Here is a 21,617-nt window from a genome sequence, read left to right as displayed (position 1 = left end):
AATCTCAGCTGCCAGAATTAGGATGTTGCTATCACAAACATTACATCCCTCTGAGAGTGTAAGATAGGATAGAGGGAAACTCTGAAAGGTTTTCCAATGCCAGCCTTTCGAGGTAGGCCAGGGCAAGAAAAAGACACCACAGGGATTCCAGGAATGCCACTTTATTGTTGTCAGGTAGAATAACATAATATTGAAAAACTGTCAGAGTTTCCCTCTGCCCCACTTTATACCAAAGAGAATCAAGGTGTGGTTATCTTGAGTTTCTTTCTCACTTTCCACTTCCCCAGGACCAAATTGCCATTTCTCCTCCCTCCCTCCCTCCTTTACACCAGTGTTTCTCAAGCCTGGCAATTTAAGATGTGTGAACTTCAACTCCCAGAATTCCCCAGGCAGCCATTAGTGGCAAAAATCACTCTCCTTTAGTGATTTTTAAACCCCAAGGTCAAAGCTTGATTTCAGGAGTCACATGCATCCCCTAAAGCCTTGGAGGTAGATTCCAAGAAGACAAAACTTTATTACCAAGTATTCATTTTGAATGTGTTGAAAAGGAGGAATCAATAGATTATTGGGGCGTAATCACCTTATGTGTATTTCATTTTAATTAAATGAATATAGATAAAATTAGAACCAATCTCATTCTTTTTCCTGCCTCCCCCCTTTTTCATATTTCACCCTTCCACAATTCATCAGACCTCAAGCTACTTGTCTGCTTAAATTAGTGGGGGATTTGAATTTTAAGGTAGCGGTTGCTCCCTTAATTTTAAAAATACTTTGTGGGCTCTGGAGCTATTGGATGAAGGCACCAACAATTTCTGGCCTGTTTTTTTTTTTTAAGGAGCAGAATGAGTGCCTTAAGCTTCCCATTCCTCCCCTTAGGAAGACTGGACTACTAAAAAATTTGCCCCCAAATCTTGTCCTGAGCTTGCCCATCCCATCTTACACATAAACTTCCTTCCATTCTCAAATCAGCTCATCACAGAATCGGGCCAACCAATGGATCCGAAGACCTTCACTTTCAATCTCACTTTTGGCCTTGAGAAAAGATCAACTTAATGAAGCCCACCTCAGCTGCCTTGCTACAACTCTAATAGAGGGAATGTGACCGCCTCACAGGGTCGTTGTTACAGTCACGAGAGGATGGAGCCCTTGGAAAAGTGCAAAGCATTTTATCCAGGCTGTTGCTGGCTTTCAGTTTAACCTGGAATGAGAAATTTTGCAATGATTCACCCCACCCCACAAGTTATTTTTCCCTGCAATTATGGGGAATTACGCAATAACAATTATGCCTTTTTTGCAGCATGGATCTTCACGTGTGTGATGAGGGTCGAACGCAGCCGAAAGCATTTCCCACACTCCGAGCATTCATATGGCTTCTCCCCGGTGTGAATGCGCAAGTGTCCGGCCAGGAGGGTGCTCACCCCAAAGGTTTTCCCACACTCCGGGCAGCGATACGGTTTCTCCCCCGTGTGGACCGACTGATGCCGGATCAGCTGCTGGCTCACGGTGAAGCCTTTCCCGCACTCCAGGCACTTGTACGGCTTCTCCCCTGTGTGCACTCGCCGGTGCGTGATCACCTGCGAGCTGTTGCAGAAGCGTTTGTCGCAGTCGGGACACTGGTACGGCTTCTCCCCCGTGTGGGCCCTCTCGTGCCGGATCAGGTCGGAGCTGATGCTGAAGCCCTTCCTGCAATACGAGCATTTGAACGGCTTGAGGCCAGAGTGGATCTTCTGGTGGTTCTTCAGGTGAGACCTCTGGCGGAAGGCTTGCCCGCATTCCCCACACGGGTAGGGCTTCTCGCCCGAGTGCGTCCGCTCATGCTCAATCAGCTGCGTGGTGACGGGGAAGCTCTTTCCACAGGCCTGGCACTGGTAGGGCTTCTCCCCCGTGTGGGTCCTCTGGTGAACCACGAGGGTCGACTTGGACCGGAAGCTTCTCCCACAGTGCGAGCACTTGTAGGGCTTCTCCCCCGTGTGGACTCGCTCATGAGCAAGGAGGCCCGTCCTCCGGCTGAAGCTTTTCCCGCACACGGCACACATCGCCTCCTGCTTCCCTTGGGGAGTCCTCGGATGCTGAGCACATTCCTCCAGAGAGCTGGAAACTTCTCCCTGAGCAACATGTTCCTCCAGACCCTTTCCAGGCTTCTTCTCTGATTTGGGATGATTTGAACCAACCTCCTCCTCTGTGGCAAGAAGGACGTGGCTTCTTGCCCCCTCTTCCTGAAACGTTCCTGGCTCTGAATTTTTCAGCTTTGGCTCCAGCGTCTTGCTTGCCAGTCCCTCACCTGTAAGAATAAAATGGTGCATTGATTTATTTATACCAGCATTTCTCAACGTTGGCCGCTTGAAGATGTGTGGACTTCAACTCCCAGAATTCCCCAGCCAGCCATGCTTCAAGCGGCCAACGTTGAAAAACACTGTTTTGTACAATTTAGAGGCTACCCGGCTCCAGATAACCCTGGGAGGGTTATCCTTTAAAAAGGAAGCAATAAAATAGAAAAACAGATTATGTATGTCCAGAAGGGGAAGATCATACTTCTCAGGCAAAAGAACACCCCCAGAGGCTATTAACTACCCAAGGCCTGGAAGAATAGCCAGGTTTCCAGAGACTTTCTGGACATCCCTGGATCTCTGGGGGGAGGCTATTCTAGAGGGCAGTTATTGCGATGGACAAGGCACACTTCTCTGTTATAGAACCATCGGGCTGGAAGGCCCCACTGAGGTCATCCAGTCCATCCCCCACTAAGTGCAGGAATCCAAATTCAAGCAGCCTCTCCCTGGATGCAGTGAATGGGAGCTGGATGGGATCCCTCTCTCGGTGATCAGTGCTGCTGCGAAGCTGCTCTGTTAGGATGTTTCTGCTAACATAGAAGCCCAGCGCGGTTTCTCTTTGAAAAGAGAGAAGCCTATTACAGGTAGTCCTTGCTTAATGATCTCTTGTTCAGCAAAGTTACGATGGCACTGTACTTACAACTGGTCCTCAAAGTTCTGGCCTCACGGTCACATGATCGTGATTTGGGCATTTGGGGACCGGCTCATAATTACGACATCACAGCTCCCTGCAGTCACGCGATTGCCATTTGTGACCTTCCCTGCCGGCTTCCCACAAGCAAAGTCAACGGGGAAGCCGGCAAGAAGTCAGAAGTCGCGGTCACATGAGGTCCTCACTTAATGACCCACAGCGATTCACTTAACAATGGCAACCAGGACTGCCGTAACTGCTGTCGCTAAGCGGCACAGTCATGTGACATTGCGCTTTATGACTGTGCCGTTTAGCGACAGCATTTCCAGTCCTAATTACTGTCATTAAACAAGGACTACCTGTACAAAATAAGCTTTCATTCTTTTGTTTTATTCACTGGAGCATTCCATTCCATGACATCATCATTATCATAATCATTACTTAATTTGATTTTGGTACCACCCTATTCCAGAACTATTCTGGGCAGCTATACTTTTGTGGGCAAGAAAACTACATGACTCAGGGTTAATTCACTGGAGTCCCTACCTACTTTAGGCTGGTACTAAACTCTTTCCTGCTTCAAAATGGAGAAGCAACATGTCACTGATTTTTTTAAAATCAATTTATGAGATTTAGAGGCTGTCCAGAATGACTGGGAAGCTTACATGAACAAATAGTAAACAATAAAAGGGAAAAGCTATGTCTGGATAAACACACTTGGTTTAACATAACATGTTCAGCTCTAAGAGAGGGGCAAGAAAAGCCTTTGGGCCTCCATTGGCTCTAAGGCTGCCAGTTGCCCACCCCTCTTATAGATAGGCATGCAGGCCTAGAGATAGCCCAGTGTCCACCCTGCAATGGGACACCTACCCCAAAAGCCTTCCTGCTTGACCTCCGTGCCAGGCTGGTCCTCCCCAGCCTCTGAATCAGCACCCCCAGGCTGGAGGGAGTTCACAGGCCGCGCTGGGCAAGGCACCTGAAAAACAGAAGGAAGGATTTGATTCTAGGTTCAGGGCCTTGTTGATCCGAACAGCCTGGTTGGAATGGGGGAGCCATCCAGATGTTGCCAGATTCCCATTCCCATCATCCCAGCAGGTTTGGCAGAGCAGAGGGTGGCCCCACCATCACTGGAAGACTACACAATGAGTGGTACATCACATTTATGTCCAGCCTGTTTTTCAGGAGCTCGAGACAGCATATACGGCATTTCCTTCGAACCTGGGTCTCCCCACTGCTAGTCCAGCACTTTCCCTTCTACCCGACACTGACTCTCCCATGGAATGAAATGGGGTGGGGGAATGCATGTGCTCCACAGGTTGCTCACCTTTGCCACCAACTAACCAACCATAATGGCAGGGTTCACACACGCAGGTAAGTGAAAATCAAACAAACTACATTAGGGCTTGTGATGAGTGAACCCAGACAGTGGGATCCTTCCCAGAAGATGTTGATAAGCTGGTAGCCATATTAGAAGCAGCAATGAGGAGGGGGACCGAAAACAGACTGTCCTCTTGCTGCAATCCACCAAGCCTTGTTTCAGGCTGCAAGTCACCACCAGGTCTTTGTTATCTGAGATGCAAAGCCACCCTGGAGGACTGCCAGCATGGCTTTTGGGATGCACAGGTCTCCTCTGACCCCCGCTTCAGTGAGTGAGGCTTAACTTCTCAACCCTTTTATTGGTTTGGGGAGATGTCAGGAGGTGTTAGCCCTTTGAGGCAGTCCAGACAAGAAGCACAGCAATGAATACTAACTCTATTGTTAGCTTACGTTAACAGAACCTCGCAAGTCTGAACGTGTTTCTCTCCTCCTTTCCTTTACTCTCTGGAAAACTAGGGAGGGTCCCTTCTGAAATGCTTCCCACGCCATCTCTCCTTCTGTGGGCTGAGATATCTTTTGCACGACACTTGTCCCATCTGTGACTCTCCCTCCTGTCTCCCAGGGTCATTTCCACAGACTGTTACAGGAGGTCCACTTGAGCTGATTTCACCCCTTTAAATGCCTGATATCCCCCCAAAAATCAGGTGTATCCATGTGGGGGGGGGGGTGGTACAAAAAAAATGAAGATGGCAGCTGAGTTTCCTCTCCTAGCTTGCAAGCCACCATCTTTCTGTGAACCCAGGGCTCCAGAACAGAAAAGTAGACTCGCCACTAATCTGACACGAGTAACTTACATTTGAAAACTACCCTATGAATAGCTGGTTGTCTGAGTTCCAATTCTGGGAGTTGAAGTCCACACATCTCCAAGTCGCCAAGGTTGAGAAACACCAGTCTGAAACACCAACAATGCGGTGTAGTGGGTAAAGGCACTGGGCTAAAAGCCAGGAGACTACGAATCTTAGTTTTGCCTTCAGCACAAAGCCAGCGGGCGACTTCGTGCCAATCCCTCCCTCTCAGCCCCAGCAAGAAGGCGGCAGCAGCAAACCACTTCCAAAAATGTGGCCAAGAAAACTGCAGGGACTTGCCCAGGTAGTAGCCAGACTGGAAGGCACGCACACACACACACACACACGTCCACAATTTCAACCCTGAACTCCATCTATCTCCCACGCAGGCTGTGTATTACAGAACTGTTATGATTCTCCCCCTTCAAATCTCTTATCTGCTTTTGACTCTTATCTTATCGACCACCTGAGCACAAACTTTAGCTGACACAGAAGAAGAAGCCTTCTTCAGCCAGGATGACGTGCACCCCACCTGCTCACACCAACTCCCAGGGCCTCGCAGCCGGTTCAGAAAGTCCTCGGCATCAGTCACCGCCCGGGCACAGCTCTCAGCACCCTTTCCCTTGACCCAGCCCTGCATCTCCGGGGGCAGGACGGCCAGGAACTGCTCCAGGACCAGCAGCTCCAGCATCTGCTCCTTGGTGTGTCTCTCCGGCTTCAGCCACTGGCAGCAGAGGTACCACAGGCGGCTGCACACCTGGCGGGGACCCTCGGCCTCCTGGTAGCGGAACTGGCGGAAGTTCAGCCGCTGCATCTCGGTGGGGATGGCTGTCTTGGAAGCTTCCTCCCTCACGTAGGCATAGCCTTCCTTGGAAGGTAGGCCACTGTCAGCTGGTTCAGCTTCCCTGCTCCAACCTTGCGCATGAGGCTCTGCCTGGTTTCCAGGGGGAAACGCCTCATTTCCCGTGCTGAAAGGCAAAACAGCTCTGGGATTCTCCCACGGGTCAGGGTCGGGTGGCTGAGCAACGCCCCATCCTGAATTTAGAGCTGTCCATTTAGCAGGGTGCTCCCCTTTGCAGCTGCCCAGGTTCTCACCATGACCCCTTTGGGGAGGTCCTGTGAACCTTTCCACGAGGTGGGAACCAGACGAATCCTGGTTCCCTCTCTCCATCGGAGGTAGAACTTCATTTTCCAACCTTGGGCTGAGCCAGAGAGTCCGGCTTACTGGGGCGACCTGCTCTGCAGCCATTCCTGTCTCTTTCCCCAACCCCGCTGAGAAAGGGAAAACACTCTCCAGCTCGGTCTGGTTTGTCTCAGGTTTATCCCAGTTCAGGCCTCCCTTCTTTCATGTCTCGGCCTTGTGGCACATTTTCGTAAACGGTTCCTCCTCAGCTTGGCATAGTTCTCTTGGGCAGGCAAGGAAGCCGTTCAAACATGGCACAGAACTTGCAGCTCCAAAATCACACCAGCGTGAAACTTTGGCTGAGAGGCAGCAGTCTCACAGGGGACTCAAAAAAGGTGGTCTCTAAAAGGAGGAGGCAGAAATGAATCAATCGGGAATGGATGGATGAAAAAGGAAGGGGAGGAAAGAGGAAACCCAAATCACAACTTCACTCTGCAATTTGAAAAACTAATTCAACATTTTAAAAAGTCCCCACAGCCCCAGATCTCCCTTAGCTGAGTTTATCCCGTGCTTAATCCTAAAGCCTGGATAATAAAATAGAATTGCTGCGTTCGGATAACAAGACATGTCTCCCCAAATAAACAGATTCTGGCTTAAGGTAATGGCCTCGCTCAGAAAATGCTAAGATGTGGGACACTTGGCCACAACACCCATAACTGCCCAGCCTCATCTTAGGCTAGCCTGTAATGCTGGGAAAGGTGGAAGGAAAGAGAAGAAGAGGAGGACCAGCAGCAAGGGGATGGGCTCAGTTACAGTGGCCAGGGGGGCACCATTGGAAGAGCTGAAGGACCAGGTTGGGGGCAGCAGTTCATGGAGAGAATCTATATATGGCAGTGTTTCTCAACCTTGGCAATGTTAAGATGTGTGGACTTCAACTCCCAGAATTCCCTAGCCAGCATGCTGCCTGGGGAATTCTGGGAGTTGAAGTCCACACTTCTTAAAGTTGAGAAACACTGATCTCTGGAGTCAATAAGAGTCAGCACCAACTTGATGGCACATAACCAGTCAATCAGTGAATCCCTTAGTCAGTCAATGGTCTTATGACAATCTAGCCCTTGTTAAGTCTCCTTCTGATAATTTTAGCCTGTTTAATAGTACCTACTGAAAAACGGAACGTTTTTGCTCCATCAGCTAAATGACAAGCAGGTCTGAAAGATGTCTCTTTTCCAGAGTATAAATATTCAATTTCTGAGACTTCAATTCCATTCCCATTCAGAGAACAGCCTTTTGTAAAACACTGAATTCTGGGAGTTGAAGTCCACATGCCTTAAGGTTGCCAAGGTTGAGAAACACCGCTCTGGAGAGTAAGGAAGCCCATGAAACATTATATCTTGTTTTTACCCTTTTCGAGGTTGTACACCACCCAGAGCCTTATGGAGTGGGCAGCCTTCTAAATTTAATAACAAACTACTACATTTTTACGACAGACGAAGTTGCAATCCCACTAATTAATTTAAGTAACGGAATCCTAGAATTATGCCATCAAAAGGGACCACAAGGACCCTCTAGTCCAACCCTCTGCAAAGTGAAGGAAAAACAATTAAATCATCTTTGAAACGTGGCTGCCAGCTCTTCCTAAAACCAGCTAGAGAGAGAGAACCCACAGCCTCCCAGCGAAGAAACGCAAGCACAAGCTGATCATATTCCGGGAAATCCAGCTGACTGGAAATAGGCTGAACCTCGTCTCTGTGACAGATGCCTCGTGACAAAATACTCCGCAAACATTTATCCGGAAGTCCAACAAGCGGCAACCTGCGCAGACCCTCTTGTTCCTCACCGGTCCATTTCTTCTGTCTTCCAAAGCACTGTGGTTAGGTTTGGCAAAATTAGATCCGCTGAGTCTTTAAACTCAGCTGAACCCACAGCTTATCTCCAGGCCCTGCAACGCTTCCCCATTCCGATTCCAGGCCATCAAAACTTCACTCAAATGTACAGGCATTTCCTGTTCCTGCCCCTCCACCCCACCCCAAGCTGACCACCCTTCAAAAATTTATTTATCAAATTTGTTATCAACGCCCATCTCCCCCCCCCCCCAAAGGAGGGACTCTAAGTATAGAAACCCTACCAAGAAAATGAGTAACTATAGAAACCCTACCAAGAAAAAAAGATGGCAATTCAATTCATGTTCTGTTTCCGGCGAAGATCAAAGGGACTAGCACCTTTAATTGGAAAGATCGGAGTTCAGATTTTTTTTAAGAGAGATGGTGCACGTTTTCTTACTCGTCTGCCCATTCTGCCTTGGGTTTTTCTTCCTGGCTGGCCTCTTCTCTCCCAAACCTTTTGCTGCTGTTTCTCCCCTCCCTTGAAATTCCACCTCACCTCCGCGGGGCTTCGCGGCCAGCCAGCAACAGCGGCGGCTTCCTTTCTATCAGCTGGACAGGGAAGGCACCACGCGAGAGCGGGTCCCCTCTAGGGCGCAAACCTTGCTGTGCTTAACCCTTTTAAGGGCCTATCAAGCCTGCGGATGACGCCAGCAAAGCCGTTCAGGAACAGCCCAGGAGGGAACGTGGGGTCTCCGGTCTTCCTGCAGAGGGTCCCCCCCCCGGTGTGTTCAGAAGCATAAGTGGACTCGAGGCACAAAGGGCCAGGCTCAAATTATCCTACTCTGGACACCTTGTGCGAAGACCCCGCTCTCTGGAGGAGGCGCTGATGCTGGGAAAGGTGGAGGGAAAGCGAAGAGGAGGAGGACCAGCAGCAAGGGGGGTGGGCTCAGTGGCAGTGGGGGTGGGGGCACCAGGTTGGGGCAGAAGATCACGAAGAAAACCTGTCTATGTAGATTGAATGGAAAGACACCAGCCTGAAATCTGGAGAAAGAGGGGGGTTGAATTAGGTAGGATTTTGGCTGACACCCGTATTTCTTTTCTTATTTCCCTCCCTGAGTTATTTTCCCATCCAAAGGACCAGAAAGTTTCAGGGTGCAGAAGCCAATCCAGATTTCTCATCGGGGTGTCCAAATCCTTTTTCTCCAGATCGAAGGGAACCTCTTGGGCACTTATTCTGAGGTCTTTTGAAATGTTTTCCAGAACATCTGAACATCTTGTAAGATCCCAAATTCCGTTTTGACTGGCTCTCTTGAAGCGCTACAGACAACTCTAGTGTTTTAGCAATTGATTTCATACTGTAAGTCCAGCCCATGTCCATGGGCAGTGGGGCCGAAAACGTCAAGATGGCAGCTGCCCCACACGATTGAAGCCCTGCCCTTTTTAAATGCGGGATCTGTATTAAAACAGGGGCGAGGTTTCAATTGTGCTGCTGACATTCTCCCACCCCCTGGCCATAGGTGTCCCTGGTAAGCTACTCAACAGAAGTTGTCATCAGCCACATATGGGGTTGGAATAGATAAAAAAGAGTACAAGTTAATTCCTAGGAGGCATGACACACCAAGGTGTAGTTTAAGAGGAAGGCATCATTGTTCCCCTGTGTATATGTGTGTGAGACAGGAAGTGAGTGAGACAGAAGCCTGTGTAAAGAATTGGTGCCCCCAAAAGCCATTAATTCTAATTATTTCACGCTTAACAACATGGGGACATAATTATGGAAGGTAGACCCTATTTCCCCTAGGAGCAGCCTTTCTCAACCTTTTGACCCTGGAGGAACCCCTGAAATATTTTTCAGGCCTCGGGGAACCCCTGCACGTTCAGGCTCAAATATAGGCCAGAAGTTACAGAATTATTATATTCATTTCACGGGTAGGCGTGTATAGATGCATTAACAGAGTTCTTTAACTGAAAATAAAGAATGAAACTTACCTCTTTAATGTGAAGTTGCCCGAATTTGAAATAATTTTTTTAATAAATTGTGATCTCCCAGGGACCCCCTAGGGACCTCTCATGGAACCCTAGGGTGCCAATGAACCCTGGTCGAGAAACCCTGCCTAGGAGAAACCAGCATCTTTTACAACAGTTGATAACTGAAAAAATTCTCCTAGAGACCCACTCCTGAAATACCTTCTGAAGTGCCTCCAACCTAACAAGATCCAGGAAAAATAATTTGGCAGAATAGAGAGACAGGAGATATTAAATCCCCACCACCACAAGGCATTGGATGCAGCTGTCCAAGGGGGTGATCTGCAAAATCACACGGGCATGGCTGGGCCAGTCTTTGATCTGCTCGATGTCATCCACAAATGAGCAGTAATGGAAAGGATTTAGTGGCCTTCTTTTTGGGTAATGATTTTATTTTAAGAAAATGGAGAAAGTGGGAAATAATGCAACAACAGATTCAAGAGCTTGAGATCAGCGGTGCTGGACTAGACGCAGAAAGGGAGATCTTTTCGCCAACTAAACAAAGCAACTGGACGCTCTGTTGTGTCAGGTGCATTGCTGAAGAAAAGAGACCAATCTGAATGCTCTTTTTTATGCTGCATTTTGAAGAAGAGAGTCAAATTGGCAGCAAAGGTCCCAAGTTTTTTGTGGATTCAGTTGAATGCCAAGTTTGCGTGTTTGGATAAAGGGAGAGTGCTAGAGACCTGCAGAGAAGGCGCATCCTACGTCTTGACATTGACATCCTACGGCTTAAAGAGTAGACTATGTAGCTCAGAGCTGGTGTTAATGTTTCAAGGTGTCATACATGTAATGGTGGATAATGTTGATTGGGGCCTTGTAGAGAAGAGCCAAAAACTGGTGGGGGTTGCCCAGGTTTCAAAAACCTTTTAAGTTACAGGCATAGTGGAACTCAGCCCCCAGGAGTCTGATCCAGGATGCTCAAGGGTGAGAGATGCTGGACATTTTGGTTAACACCTGGAGGCCATCTGCTCTAAGAGTTCATGGTTCCAGTTCAGCTAACTGGTTATCAGCAATGGCAGATGTCTCAGAACACCCATTGAGTGCCGAAGAAAACCTGGAAACAAGGGATTTTTTTTTTTCCCTTGGAGGAGTGCTCCCCCTAACAGCATTTGGAGATTTGGGTGTCACTTTCAGCATACACATTTTCTGCCCACGCAAAAGAAAAATGAAAGACTTAATCCCAGAATCTCGGCAAGGGCAATGATCGTAGAAATGAGGAGAATGATGTTGACTACCTTCCTGAACCGCTTTTGCACAAGTTTACCACATCCCTGGTTTTTCACAGGCCAGTCATCCACGGCAGCTTTATAGGAAATGGTGTCCAACGTGCAGACGCCCAGCGCTGTCTGGAAGTTGGTTATGTGATTGCTGCAAGAACATGGATAGGTTCCTGCCTTGCCTTGGAAGAAAGTGTTGTTTCGCCAGTTTTCTAGCCCGGTCCAGCCACAGCAAGAGAGTTTGAACTGGGCATAATCCCAAGCAATCTCTTTGGTCTGATTGGTGGTGTCAGTTGGGTTATAGGTCTGGATGAGGCTGATGATGCTCTTGGAGATGTTTTCTTCAATCATCAGCTGCCGGAGGTAGATGAACAAGCCAGGAATTAAGTGGAGGAGGAAAATGAGTAACAGGAGGGGGATATAGAGGAACAAAATATATCGCTTTCCCCAGAAGACTCCCAGGATGCCACTTAAGGCAAGAATCATAGTGAAAGCCCCCACTGCAATGAAAATGTACAGCAGCTTGTTGAAGGAGGGTGTCAGAAACTGCAGAAACGGAATGAAGGCGCTCTTGCTGATCAAAACCCAGATTCCGAAACCGAACATTGTAGCTCCCAGAATAAAGATAAAGATATTGAGGAATAAGAATAAGCACTTGAGGAATCTGAAACAGCAACTTCCCATCTTTGCCTTCTCACAGAACCTTTCGTTTCTTTTCGGAACTCAGAACCTTCAGCATCAAAGGAGATACACACAGACAGAAGAGAACAGCTTGACTGTGTCTCCAGGTGGGTCTGAGCCATAGAACATCTGCCCTGGACAATGATAGCATTGTCCCTCAAGGACACTCTAGCCATTTCCAGTCTTTATGATCCATCCTTTAGACCTGAACAGAACTTTGTATGGTTGCTGGCTTCCGGAATGTCTCTAGCAGAAGACTAGCATCCACATCTTCATAATGGCATCCTACGCCTTTTGATTTCTTACTTCAGTCAAAATACTTTATTTTCCCAGATATTTTAACACCCTTTGAGTTCTTAATTCAGTTTTAAGCCTCTCTGTTAAGGTTCTATGGATGCCTTGGTACTTAGCACTTGATTTGATAATCCCTAAGCCATGTAGACAAGGCACTCCTGTTGAGCAGTGGAGAGAAGTAGTTAAAAAAGCACACACTATAAAATGAATTCTGGGTTTTTATAGCACATAATCACAATTCCAGGTGATTAAAAATGAACACACATCCTTCCCTTATTATCCTCCCCCTGAGATTAGACTTGTCCCAATCACAAGGAATAAAAAATTGGCTTTGCCATCTAGCCTGGGGCTATAATGTAATATGAATGAGCATAGAATGGTATATGAATGTTCTTGGCTGCTATTTTATTCTATTGATACTGTTTTTTTTAAAAAAATGGTCTTTTTTACCCTGGTTTTATTTTGTTTTTACTCTAATTGTGAGCCACCCAGAGTCATGCATACAAGGTGGGCGGCCATATAAATTTATTCAATAAATAAATAAATATATCAAGCTAGTAATTAGATTATTTGCCCTGAAGGGCCATCCATTCCAGAAAATCTTTCCCTCTCTCTGGGTACCAAATAACATAAGTTTACCCTAAATAAAAAAAGGTACTAGTTATGGCAAGCAAAGTTGATAACCCGAGAGGAAAATCTGGTAATCTTGACAGCCACGCAGTTTCTTAAAGGAGCCTTGACAGCAGTGAACAGAAATGAGTGTTGCAATTGTAAAACCTGGAGAAGAATGCTGATTTATGATGACAGTAGAGGTAATATGGGCAGCAGAGATGGCACAGAGGGGAGATAGCAAGGGTGAAATAAAATAGAGCCAGTAGAGAGATGGGAAAGAATGCAAGCATGCGCATATAAGAAATATCTTGCCTGAAAGTAGCCGGACAGCTCATTAGCATGGTAAAAATCACACCTTCCATTAGGTGATTTCCTGCCTTAAGGTGGAGATGATTCTTAGGAAGTAGAAAATATAACTATATTAGGTAAAAACATAAATGTATGCATACCTGAGAGATACCTGAGACCACTGCAGCAAAAATTATCCAGTTATTGCTTTTGGCTTGTAACCACTCCTTCTTGAAAAAGTATAAATTGCTTGGTTTTTGAGAAGTTCAGGGTTCCTCTTTTGGGAGAGGAATCCCATTTCACTTGGTACCAAATAAAATGGAGAAAAGTTTCTTCGTGTCCAGAGTCTCATTGGATTGAGCTTTGGGCGTATATATTTTACCACATTTTGTAGCCAACAGCCTCTGCTAACACACCTTTGAGATATGTGCTGTCTCTAAACGGCCTTCAAGTGGACTTCCGGGGAAGAAATGGTGAACTGGAGATGGCTCTGCAAAAAGTGGGAGAGTGAATTGCCGACAAGTATGCTGGCTCTTTGTAACTCCTCTCCAGACAAGGAGAGGACTTGAGATCGCGCACAAGCGCTCCAGACAGTTGCTCCTTGTGGGAGGACTGCAGGACAGTGACCTCCGGCAGGTTCAGATCTCTGGGAGACGAGGGAATAGCTATCTTGCTCAAACCGTAGTGGGGACCTTCAAAAGGACACTGGGTTCACATACTTCCTTTTTTTTGGAATTTGACTTACTAATACAGAATGGAGCAAAATTTTATTTTTTTATTTATTTTTATCCCACCTTATTTTTACAAATAACTCAAGGTGGGGGACACACCTAATATTCCTTCCTCCTCCTATTTTCCCCACAACAACCCTGTGAGGTAGGTAGGGCTGAGACTGGCCCAAGGTCACCAGCCAGCTTTCATGCCTAAGGGGGGACTAGAACTCACCATCTCCTGATTTCTAGCCTGGAGTCTTAACCACTAGACTAAGCTGGCTCTCAAAATATTTTAACATTGAACATATTGAAGGATATTTTTGAACAATGGACCCAGAAGTTAATTTTAAGAATGTCTGCCTCTATAGATAGTGTTTAAAAGATGTTATGGAAGAGGAACAAGTTTTACCTGACAGGATTGAGACTGATCTGAAAGTGGATTTAGAAATGACAGACTACAGGAATGATATGGAAAAAGATACTGCACTGGACATACAAAAGAAACCGGCTGATGTCTTAATAATTAAAAAAGGATATACAAATAACAAACCAAGAGAGTGACCTGGATAATTTTCCTATATTGGACAGAGGCTTTGGTAAAGAATTTTGTGAAAAGGTACAAAGAAAAAAATGAAATCAAATTCTAGGACCTTATTTGAAGGGACTAAAGATCAAGATCAAGTTTGTTAGAAGTAAAAGGAAGGAATTTAAAGTTGGTTTATTTGATTAAGGTTAAAATAATATGTTGCTATCTCTGGTAACCCTTAATGGACTTTTGCTGATAAGACTGAAATGATGAGGCTTTAAGGATTTATTTATAGATAAGAGATTGGGTATGGGGAGAAGAGATAATTTGTTGTATTTTAAGAGAAGGTGCTAAGTTACTAAAATTGTTTATACATGTTGTGATGAAGGGGGAAGTCATTTCTCTGTATATTTCTTTTCCTTAGTCTTATTTTTTTCTTTTCTATTTTTCTATTTTTTCTTTTATGCATCTTCTATTTCTTCTATTTTTTTAGTTTGCATCAGTTTTTATTGTTGCAATTGTAATTTTTAATAAAATTACTATTTTAAAAAAATTAGTAACCAGGGCATCTGCAAGGGCTGTAAAAATGGGGTGGGGCTTTGATCACAGTCACAGATGCCATCTTGACTTTTTTGCCCCCTGGGAGCCCTGGTGCAATTATCCTCTTGACTCTGACCATGCGCAAAGAATGCATTCCTAGAGGTGTGCAAGACAACAAAATTGTAAGTAGTGTTTATGTGTGTTTGTTTATTCGATTGGGTGTCCGTCCAACTCCTCAATGACTCCAGATACCTGCTAATGGTAATAAATCATAAATCATAATTTTCCTCATGAACATATGCAGACTGCCAGCCACGGAGTCTTTGTCGAGATTCTAAGCATTTGCAGAGTGCCTCTTCCCAATTCGCAGAGGAAACATAACTGGGGGGGTATTAGAATAAGAGTATAGGAAGGCTTCAGCTTGATTTGAGTCTCTGGAAAGATGCCGTTTTTCAAAAAAACCTGATATACCAGACACCTCTGAGTTGAGTTTGACCCTGGTGATTTCATGGACCTGCCCATGTAGCTCTCTCAGCAACAAGATGGAAGTGTTTTGCGACTGTATAATAATTATAATGATAATAATAGTTTATTAAATTGATACGCCATATTGTGCATTCCAATTTGTAATTCTTTTCAGCTTCCCAATGTAGTCTACTGCCCTGGGATTTCCTGGTGGTGTCCCATCCAAGGATTTAGCATTGCCACGTGCTGCATCAAGTATGAAGGCTCTGAAGCACCTCCCAAAGTGGCCCTGAACCCCCATGTGGCCATGGGTGAAAAGTACCCTTTCTACACGAAATAATCAGCAGCGCAACAAACATCAACTGCTTAATAACCCTGTTGATCGCTAGATGATTTGGAAAGCTACAGAGCACCAGGCCACGAAGGCATGTTGCCCACATTTCATGCCACCAACCCCCGCATGAAAGGCACCAGCAAGTGTGCTGCACGTGGATGAGGAGGTGCTTATTTTAATCCTACACCAGAACTTCAGAACCGTATGCTGGCCTGTCCTTGAAAAAAGGAGGCATAAAACAGACCACAGATGCCTTTTGCAGCCTTTTCAGTTGGTCCCAATAAAGAGATTCCTTGGCTGTCAATTTTGCATCATTACACATGCAATCAGATTTTATGCCTAAATAACTGGCAGTTGAGGATTGTGTAAGAAACAGAGATGAAATTAAAAGAAACATATTTGCTGGTATCCTCCATACTCACTTTCAAAAGAGGAGCATTGCTCCTATTTTGCTCCTCAACCAAGTGCCTTCTACGATACAGCTAGTCCTCGCTTAAAGAGAACAATTGGGACCAGAATTTTGATTGCTAAGCAGTCATTAAGCAAATCTGACCCGATTTTACAACCTTCTTTGCAGCGGTCATTAAGGGAATCGCTGTGGGTGTTTGGCAAACCACGTGGTCCTTAGGCAACTCAGGTGGATCCCCATTGATTTTGCTTGCCAGAAGCTGGCCAGGAAGGTCGAAAATGGTGATCACGTGGCCAAGGGATGCTGCAATGGTCATAAATGTGAACTAGTTGCCAAGCGCCCAATTTGCGTTCACGTGACTGTGGGGACGCTGCAACAGTTGTAAGTGTGAGGACTAGTCGTAAGTCGGTTTTTTCAGCACTGTCGTAAGTCCGAACCATCACTAAATGAATGGTTGTTAAGTGAGGACTCCCTGTAAGCTTTTTTCTACTCCGACGGGTTTTTTTACCCATGCTCCAATCAGCATCAGACAGATGTCATTTTAAATCCCCACAGTGGCCTCAGATCTTGCATCGTTCCTGGTGGGAAAGGGAGACCAAGTTCCCATGCATGACACCTGTCCAGTGCATAAGATTCAGGACAGGCATCATGGCCAATAGCTGTGCTTATTGGGGAATGATGGGACTTTCAGTTCAGGTCTGATAAATCCCTTCTTCAGGTTCTTGTCAATGAAATTTCCCAGGGCTGCCAGCTCCGGTTCTGACAAGGAGTACACGTGACCCACTGGGAGCTTGGCGTCAGACCAATGGGACAGTCATAGGGTCTATGGGGTGGGAGTAGGCCTGCCTCCTCCTCACTGATCACCACATCCGCAGAGTCCATAAATTGACAGGGAAGACCCTGAAGAGGCAGGGCCAGCTGCCCCGCAGTGAGGGTGTTCAACACATGAGCTTCACAACAAGGGCCGCTAAATGTAATGACCCCTGAGGACATGATACGAGGGTCGTGGGCCTGAAGCCACTCTAATCCCAACCCAAGAGGAAAGTCAGGTGCAGCTGCCAGGGAGAATTCCACCCATTCTGGGTGACCGTCCACTTGCATGGGGTCTGCTGCTGAGGCCACGGGCCCAAAGCACAGTAGCCACCCATCGATTGTCTCAAAGCACAGTAGCCACCCATCGATTGTCTCAACTAGCAGAGGAGGGGCTACTGCATGGCGAGGAATAGCCCACTCTTGGGCAAACTTTTCATCTGTCCTTTTCCCGTCTAAGACACACACACGGTAATGGTCACTACGATTTATTATCGCAACTGTTAACGAAAGGCAACACCCTCCCCGGTTCATGGGATTCAATCAGCTCTAAAATGTTCTGTCAGCAACTGCCATGTTATGTCAGAAATCCGTGTTTAAGAGGAATCCGATTTCCTCCCTCCAGCAAGGCATAGTCCAGTGCCAGCGTTAAGGTAAGTCACAGTCCGAGTCAATATCAAGGCAAGGCAAGTTCGGTTCAGCTTCAGGGCTAGGCAGATCCGACTCAGTTTTGGGGCAAGGCAGAGGAACCTCAGTCAAACGGTTGTTCCTGACAACCTCTCCGTGCTCCAGGCCCCCTTTATATAGCCGCCATCCCAGAGGCTCACCCGTGCGCTCAGGAGGGCGTGCCTTCTTATGCACGAGGAGCTCTGTTTGCCTCCATTGCTCTGCTCGCCTCTCTGCTTTTTGTTCGCGAGCGCTGGGTGGCAGCAGCAACCCAATGTCCTTACTTCTGCCATCAGCAGCGTCTGCTCTTGCCACTCTCCCTACAACTCCGCCTTCTCTGCCGGCTCAGGCTCAACTGTCAGCTCACCCTCCTCCTCATCCGGATCTGACTCCAAGCCCCACGCATCTTTCCTGACGTCATCCATAAAGTTTGCAGCGGCCCCTGAATCAATTATGGCACGGACTGGTAAAGCTGGCTTTCCTGGGATCTGAAGAGAAACAGCTGTGACCGGGTGTTTGGCAGGTGTAAGCAGGGGCATCTGGGATTGGCTAGCTGCCAACTTGGCCCAGCCTAGCTGCCCTGCTAGACTGGGCCGAGTCCATTTCCTGAAGGGTGTTTAACACATGAGTCAGACCTTCTTGGAGGGGCAAGTGGCAGCCAAGTGGCCTTGGCCCCCACAGTATAGGCACAATCCCTCACGCCAGTGTCTGTCCTTTTCTGCCTGAGTAAGACGAGGCCTAGCACCACCCACTTGCATGGGCTCTTCTACAGGAGGATTCCTGGGTTCCGGAGCTGTTTTGCACGAAGGTGCTATCAGGGGGTGCCTCCTTGACCATTGCTGGAGACGGCTGTCAATACAGAGACACAGGTGCATGACAGCCTGGAGGGTCTGTGGGCACTCAGTCCGGGCCAGCTCATCCAGTAGTTCTGATGACCAACCTTCCTCGAACTGGTCCACCAAGGCCGCATCATTCCACTGCAAAACCTGAGCCAAAAGTTGGAAGTCACCGATATACTCAGCTACTGGCCGGGGACCCTGCTTCAGTTCTCTAATGCATCTACTTGCAGTCTGAGTTTTAAAAGGATCTTCATACAGGAGTTTCAGTTGCCTGCTAAATTCATCAAAGTCGTCCAGCAGGGGGCTCTGTTGCATAAGCAAGGGAGTGGCCCATCTGGCTGCAGGACCAGACAGCAAGCTTATTAGAAATCCCACCTTATGTCGATCTGTCGGGAAGTCTTCCAGATGGAGGCTTATGTAATGTTTGCACTGAGCAAAAAAAGCTGGAAACTGAGCTAGCGTCCCATCGAATTTCTCCAGCACAAGGACTGGAGCTGAGTTAGCTGAGCTGTAAGGAGAGCGACTTGCTGTGCAAACTGTGCATTTTCCGCGAGAAGCTGCTGCATTTTCTTTGTGCTGGCTGAGCAAACAACCGCCTCCTGTTTCCCCCAGAGGGGGGAGGTTTTAGGTTGGAGACTAATTGTCCCAAAGCTCTTGCTGTACTTGGAGCACAAGTACGGCTTGGCTTGTTTTTCAGGGATTCCCCTGAAGTCTGGCCAACATCCCGCACGGCTTTCCTTCTTCTCAACCCACAGTCCATGGCTCTCTCCGGTGGGGATTGTCTGTGGAATGGCAGACTCCAAGCTTTTCCAGGGAGGGATAAAAATTCCTGCTCCTTCCAATGAACAGCTCCCCTGTTGGGACTCTCATTCCTGCTGAGGATGAAGGACAATGTGCTCCTCAAGGCACTTGGTGAGGGTCCCTCCTTCTCCAAATGAGTCAAGGGGTTTCAGATCCATGGAAAACTCCATTGAAAAAGTTGTACCTTGCTCTCACTGAGAAAGTCAACCCCTGTTGAAACAAGGGGAGAATTAAGGTAACAATAGAGCTACACTTGGTTGTCCTCAGTCTCAGTCCCTGCTTGAAAAGGGATACTAATATGAACCCTGGCATCAAGAAACTTAACGAGCAAAGACACAGTTTGCGGCTTCTCCTCAAACTGCTAGCTATCCACCCAGCTGCTAAGATGGGCTCTTCATGATTTTGGTGGAGAAAGTGCTTCAGAAAATCAAGATATCATGTGTATGTGGGAAATGAAGGGGAATCCATTTCTGAATGACATACTATGGGGGGAAAACAATGAGAAAAGGGGAACCTTCACCCACTCCTCCTTTTCTCTCATAATGCAGCAAAGAAGAGTGTCAGCACCTGATCATTCGAGCATTCACACAATCACAGTCAGGAGGTTGGGATTCCTTTAACTGTTTTAATCAAGCATAATGAACTGTACAGAAGGCAAGCTGCGAATAAAGATTTCCCGCTCAAACCTAACCTAAAAACTACATTCCCTTAGTTAGTCCCCTTTCCCATGAAACCATGTCACCCCCCCTCCCATCCAGATGGTATATCTCAACCCCATGTCCTTGACGTCCTCCATGGCCATAATAAACCACTTCACACTCCAACTTCACACCCCCTCCCACCTGGCAACACGGATTCCATTCCTTGGAGAAGGAAATGATGGGAGATGCTCCGATAAGGGTTTCTGTGAAACCTTTGATTGGGGGGATCTGATATACCGCCCCCCCAAGAAAGACTAAAAAAATAATCAGATATCACATAAAATTAAGCAATGAGGTTAGTAAGGAGGGGGCTTAGAAGGATACTTTGCATGAAACTTTTTGGTTAAAATAGGAGCATTAACATTACATGCATTAACCCACTCAGGATCTGGAAAATGTTTCCATTGAATTAAGTACTGTAAAGATTTGTGAAAAAAATGAGAGTCCAGAATGTCTTTAACTTCAAAATGCTGGTGGCCATCAACCATGATGGGTGGAGGGGTTGCTGCAGGCTGGTGCCACTTAGAACATTCCGGTGCAGGTTTAAGCAAGCTGCAATGAAAAGGTTGAGGGTGGGGGTTAATTGTAATTGAACAGTCACTGGATTAATAATTTTTGTGATGGGGAAAGGTCCAACAAACTTGGGGGAAGCTTCTTTGAGGGTTGTTGGGAGTGTAAAAATTTGGTAGAGAGATAAACAAGATCGCCCACTTTAAATTTCCAATCTGGGCTCCTGTGATGGTCAGCAAACTTTTTCTGAGTTTCATGGGTGTGATCTAACACCTGGTGGATGACCGGCCAATTAGTGGCAATCTGAGCAGCCCAGTTGGCTACTGAGGAGTCAGGCAAGGAGTGCAATTGAAGTTAAGGTATTGGAACAAAGCTGACCATAAACAATATGAAAAGGGGAAAACCCAGTGCTCTGGTGAACTGATTATAAGCAACCTCAGCGAAAGGAAGGAGGTCCACCAATCTTGGAAGCTAATGTAGTAGCGTAAGAATTGCTCTAGAGTAGACTGAGCCCGTTCAGTCGCTCCATCCGTCTGCGGATGGCTCAACGAGCTGAGGGATTGTTGGACACCAATTAATTTCAAAAATGCCCGCCAAAATTTGGAAGTAAATTGGACGCCTGTGTCGGAAATTACACGCGTGGGACACCCATGAATTTTATAGATATGTGTGAGAAATAGCTTGCCTAATTGCTGAGCAGCTGGGATTTTAGCACAAGGTATAAAATGAGCCTGCTTGGAAAACAAATCAATTACAGTCCAAATAACAGTCTTGTTTTTACTCTCAGGTAAATCCACAATAAAATCCATGGCGATTTCTTTCCATCGAGCCTTGGGGGAGGCTATGGGTTGTAAAAGTCCTTGCGGTTTCCCCCCCTTCTCTTCGCTTGGGCACAGACGTGGCATGATGTGATGTAGGACTGTACATCAGCACAAAGGGAGGGCCACCAAAATTGGTGCCTCACCAAGTGGAGAGTTTTTGTGAAGGCAAAATGACCTGCAGATTTAATATCATGGGAACGGTGCAAAATTGTCTGGCGAAGAGACTCAGGCACGTAGATTTTGCTGTTACAATACCAGACGCTGTTACAATACCAGACGTTGTCAATTTCAGTTAATTGGGC

The 21,617-nt window shown here is 46.8% G+C and overlaps 2 protein-coding genes across 2 annotated transcripts; both read right to left on the bottom strand.

The window, feature by feature from the left end:
- Positions 1–867: 867 nt before the first annotated feature.
- Positions 868–6,369, bottom strand: LOC134489805 (zinc finger protein 397-like). The gene is made up of 3 exons (XM_063292672.1): positions 5,557–6,369; positions 3,829–3,961; positions 868–2,281 (listed from the first exon to the last, which is right to left on the bottom strand). Exons 1-3 carry the CDS (start codon positions 6,367–6,369, stop codon positions 1,281–1,283), a joined length of 1,947 nt encoding a protein of 648 aa, XP_063148742.1. The 3' UTR covers positions 868–1,280.
- Positions 6,370–6,580: 211 nt separating this feature from the next.
- LOC134489804 (CD82 antigen-like) lies at positions 6,581–11,911 on the bottom strand. The gene is made up of 2 exons (XM_063292671.1): positions 11,353–11,911; positions 6,581–6,645 (listed from the first exon to the last, which is right to left on the bottom strand). Exons 1-2 carry the CDS (start codon positions 11,909–11,911, stop codon positions 6,581–6,583), a joined length of 624 nt encoding a protein of 207 aa, XP_063148741.1.
- Positions 11,912–21,617: the final 9,706 nt, after the last annotated feature.

The sequence above is a fragment of the Candoia aspera genome, chromosome 2 (genome assembly GCF_035149785.1).
Source record: "Candoia aspera isolate rCanAsp1 chromosome 2, rCanAsp1.hap2, whole genome shotgun sequence".
Taxonomy (NCBI): domain Eukaryota; kingdom Metazoa; phylum Chordata; class Lepidosauria; order Squamata; family Boidae; genus Candoia; species Candoia aspera.
This window is presented reverse-complemented; position numbering and strand designations above follow the sequence as displayed.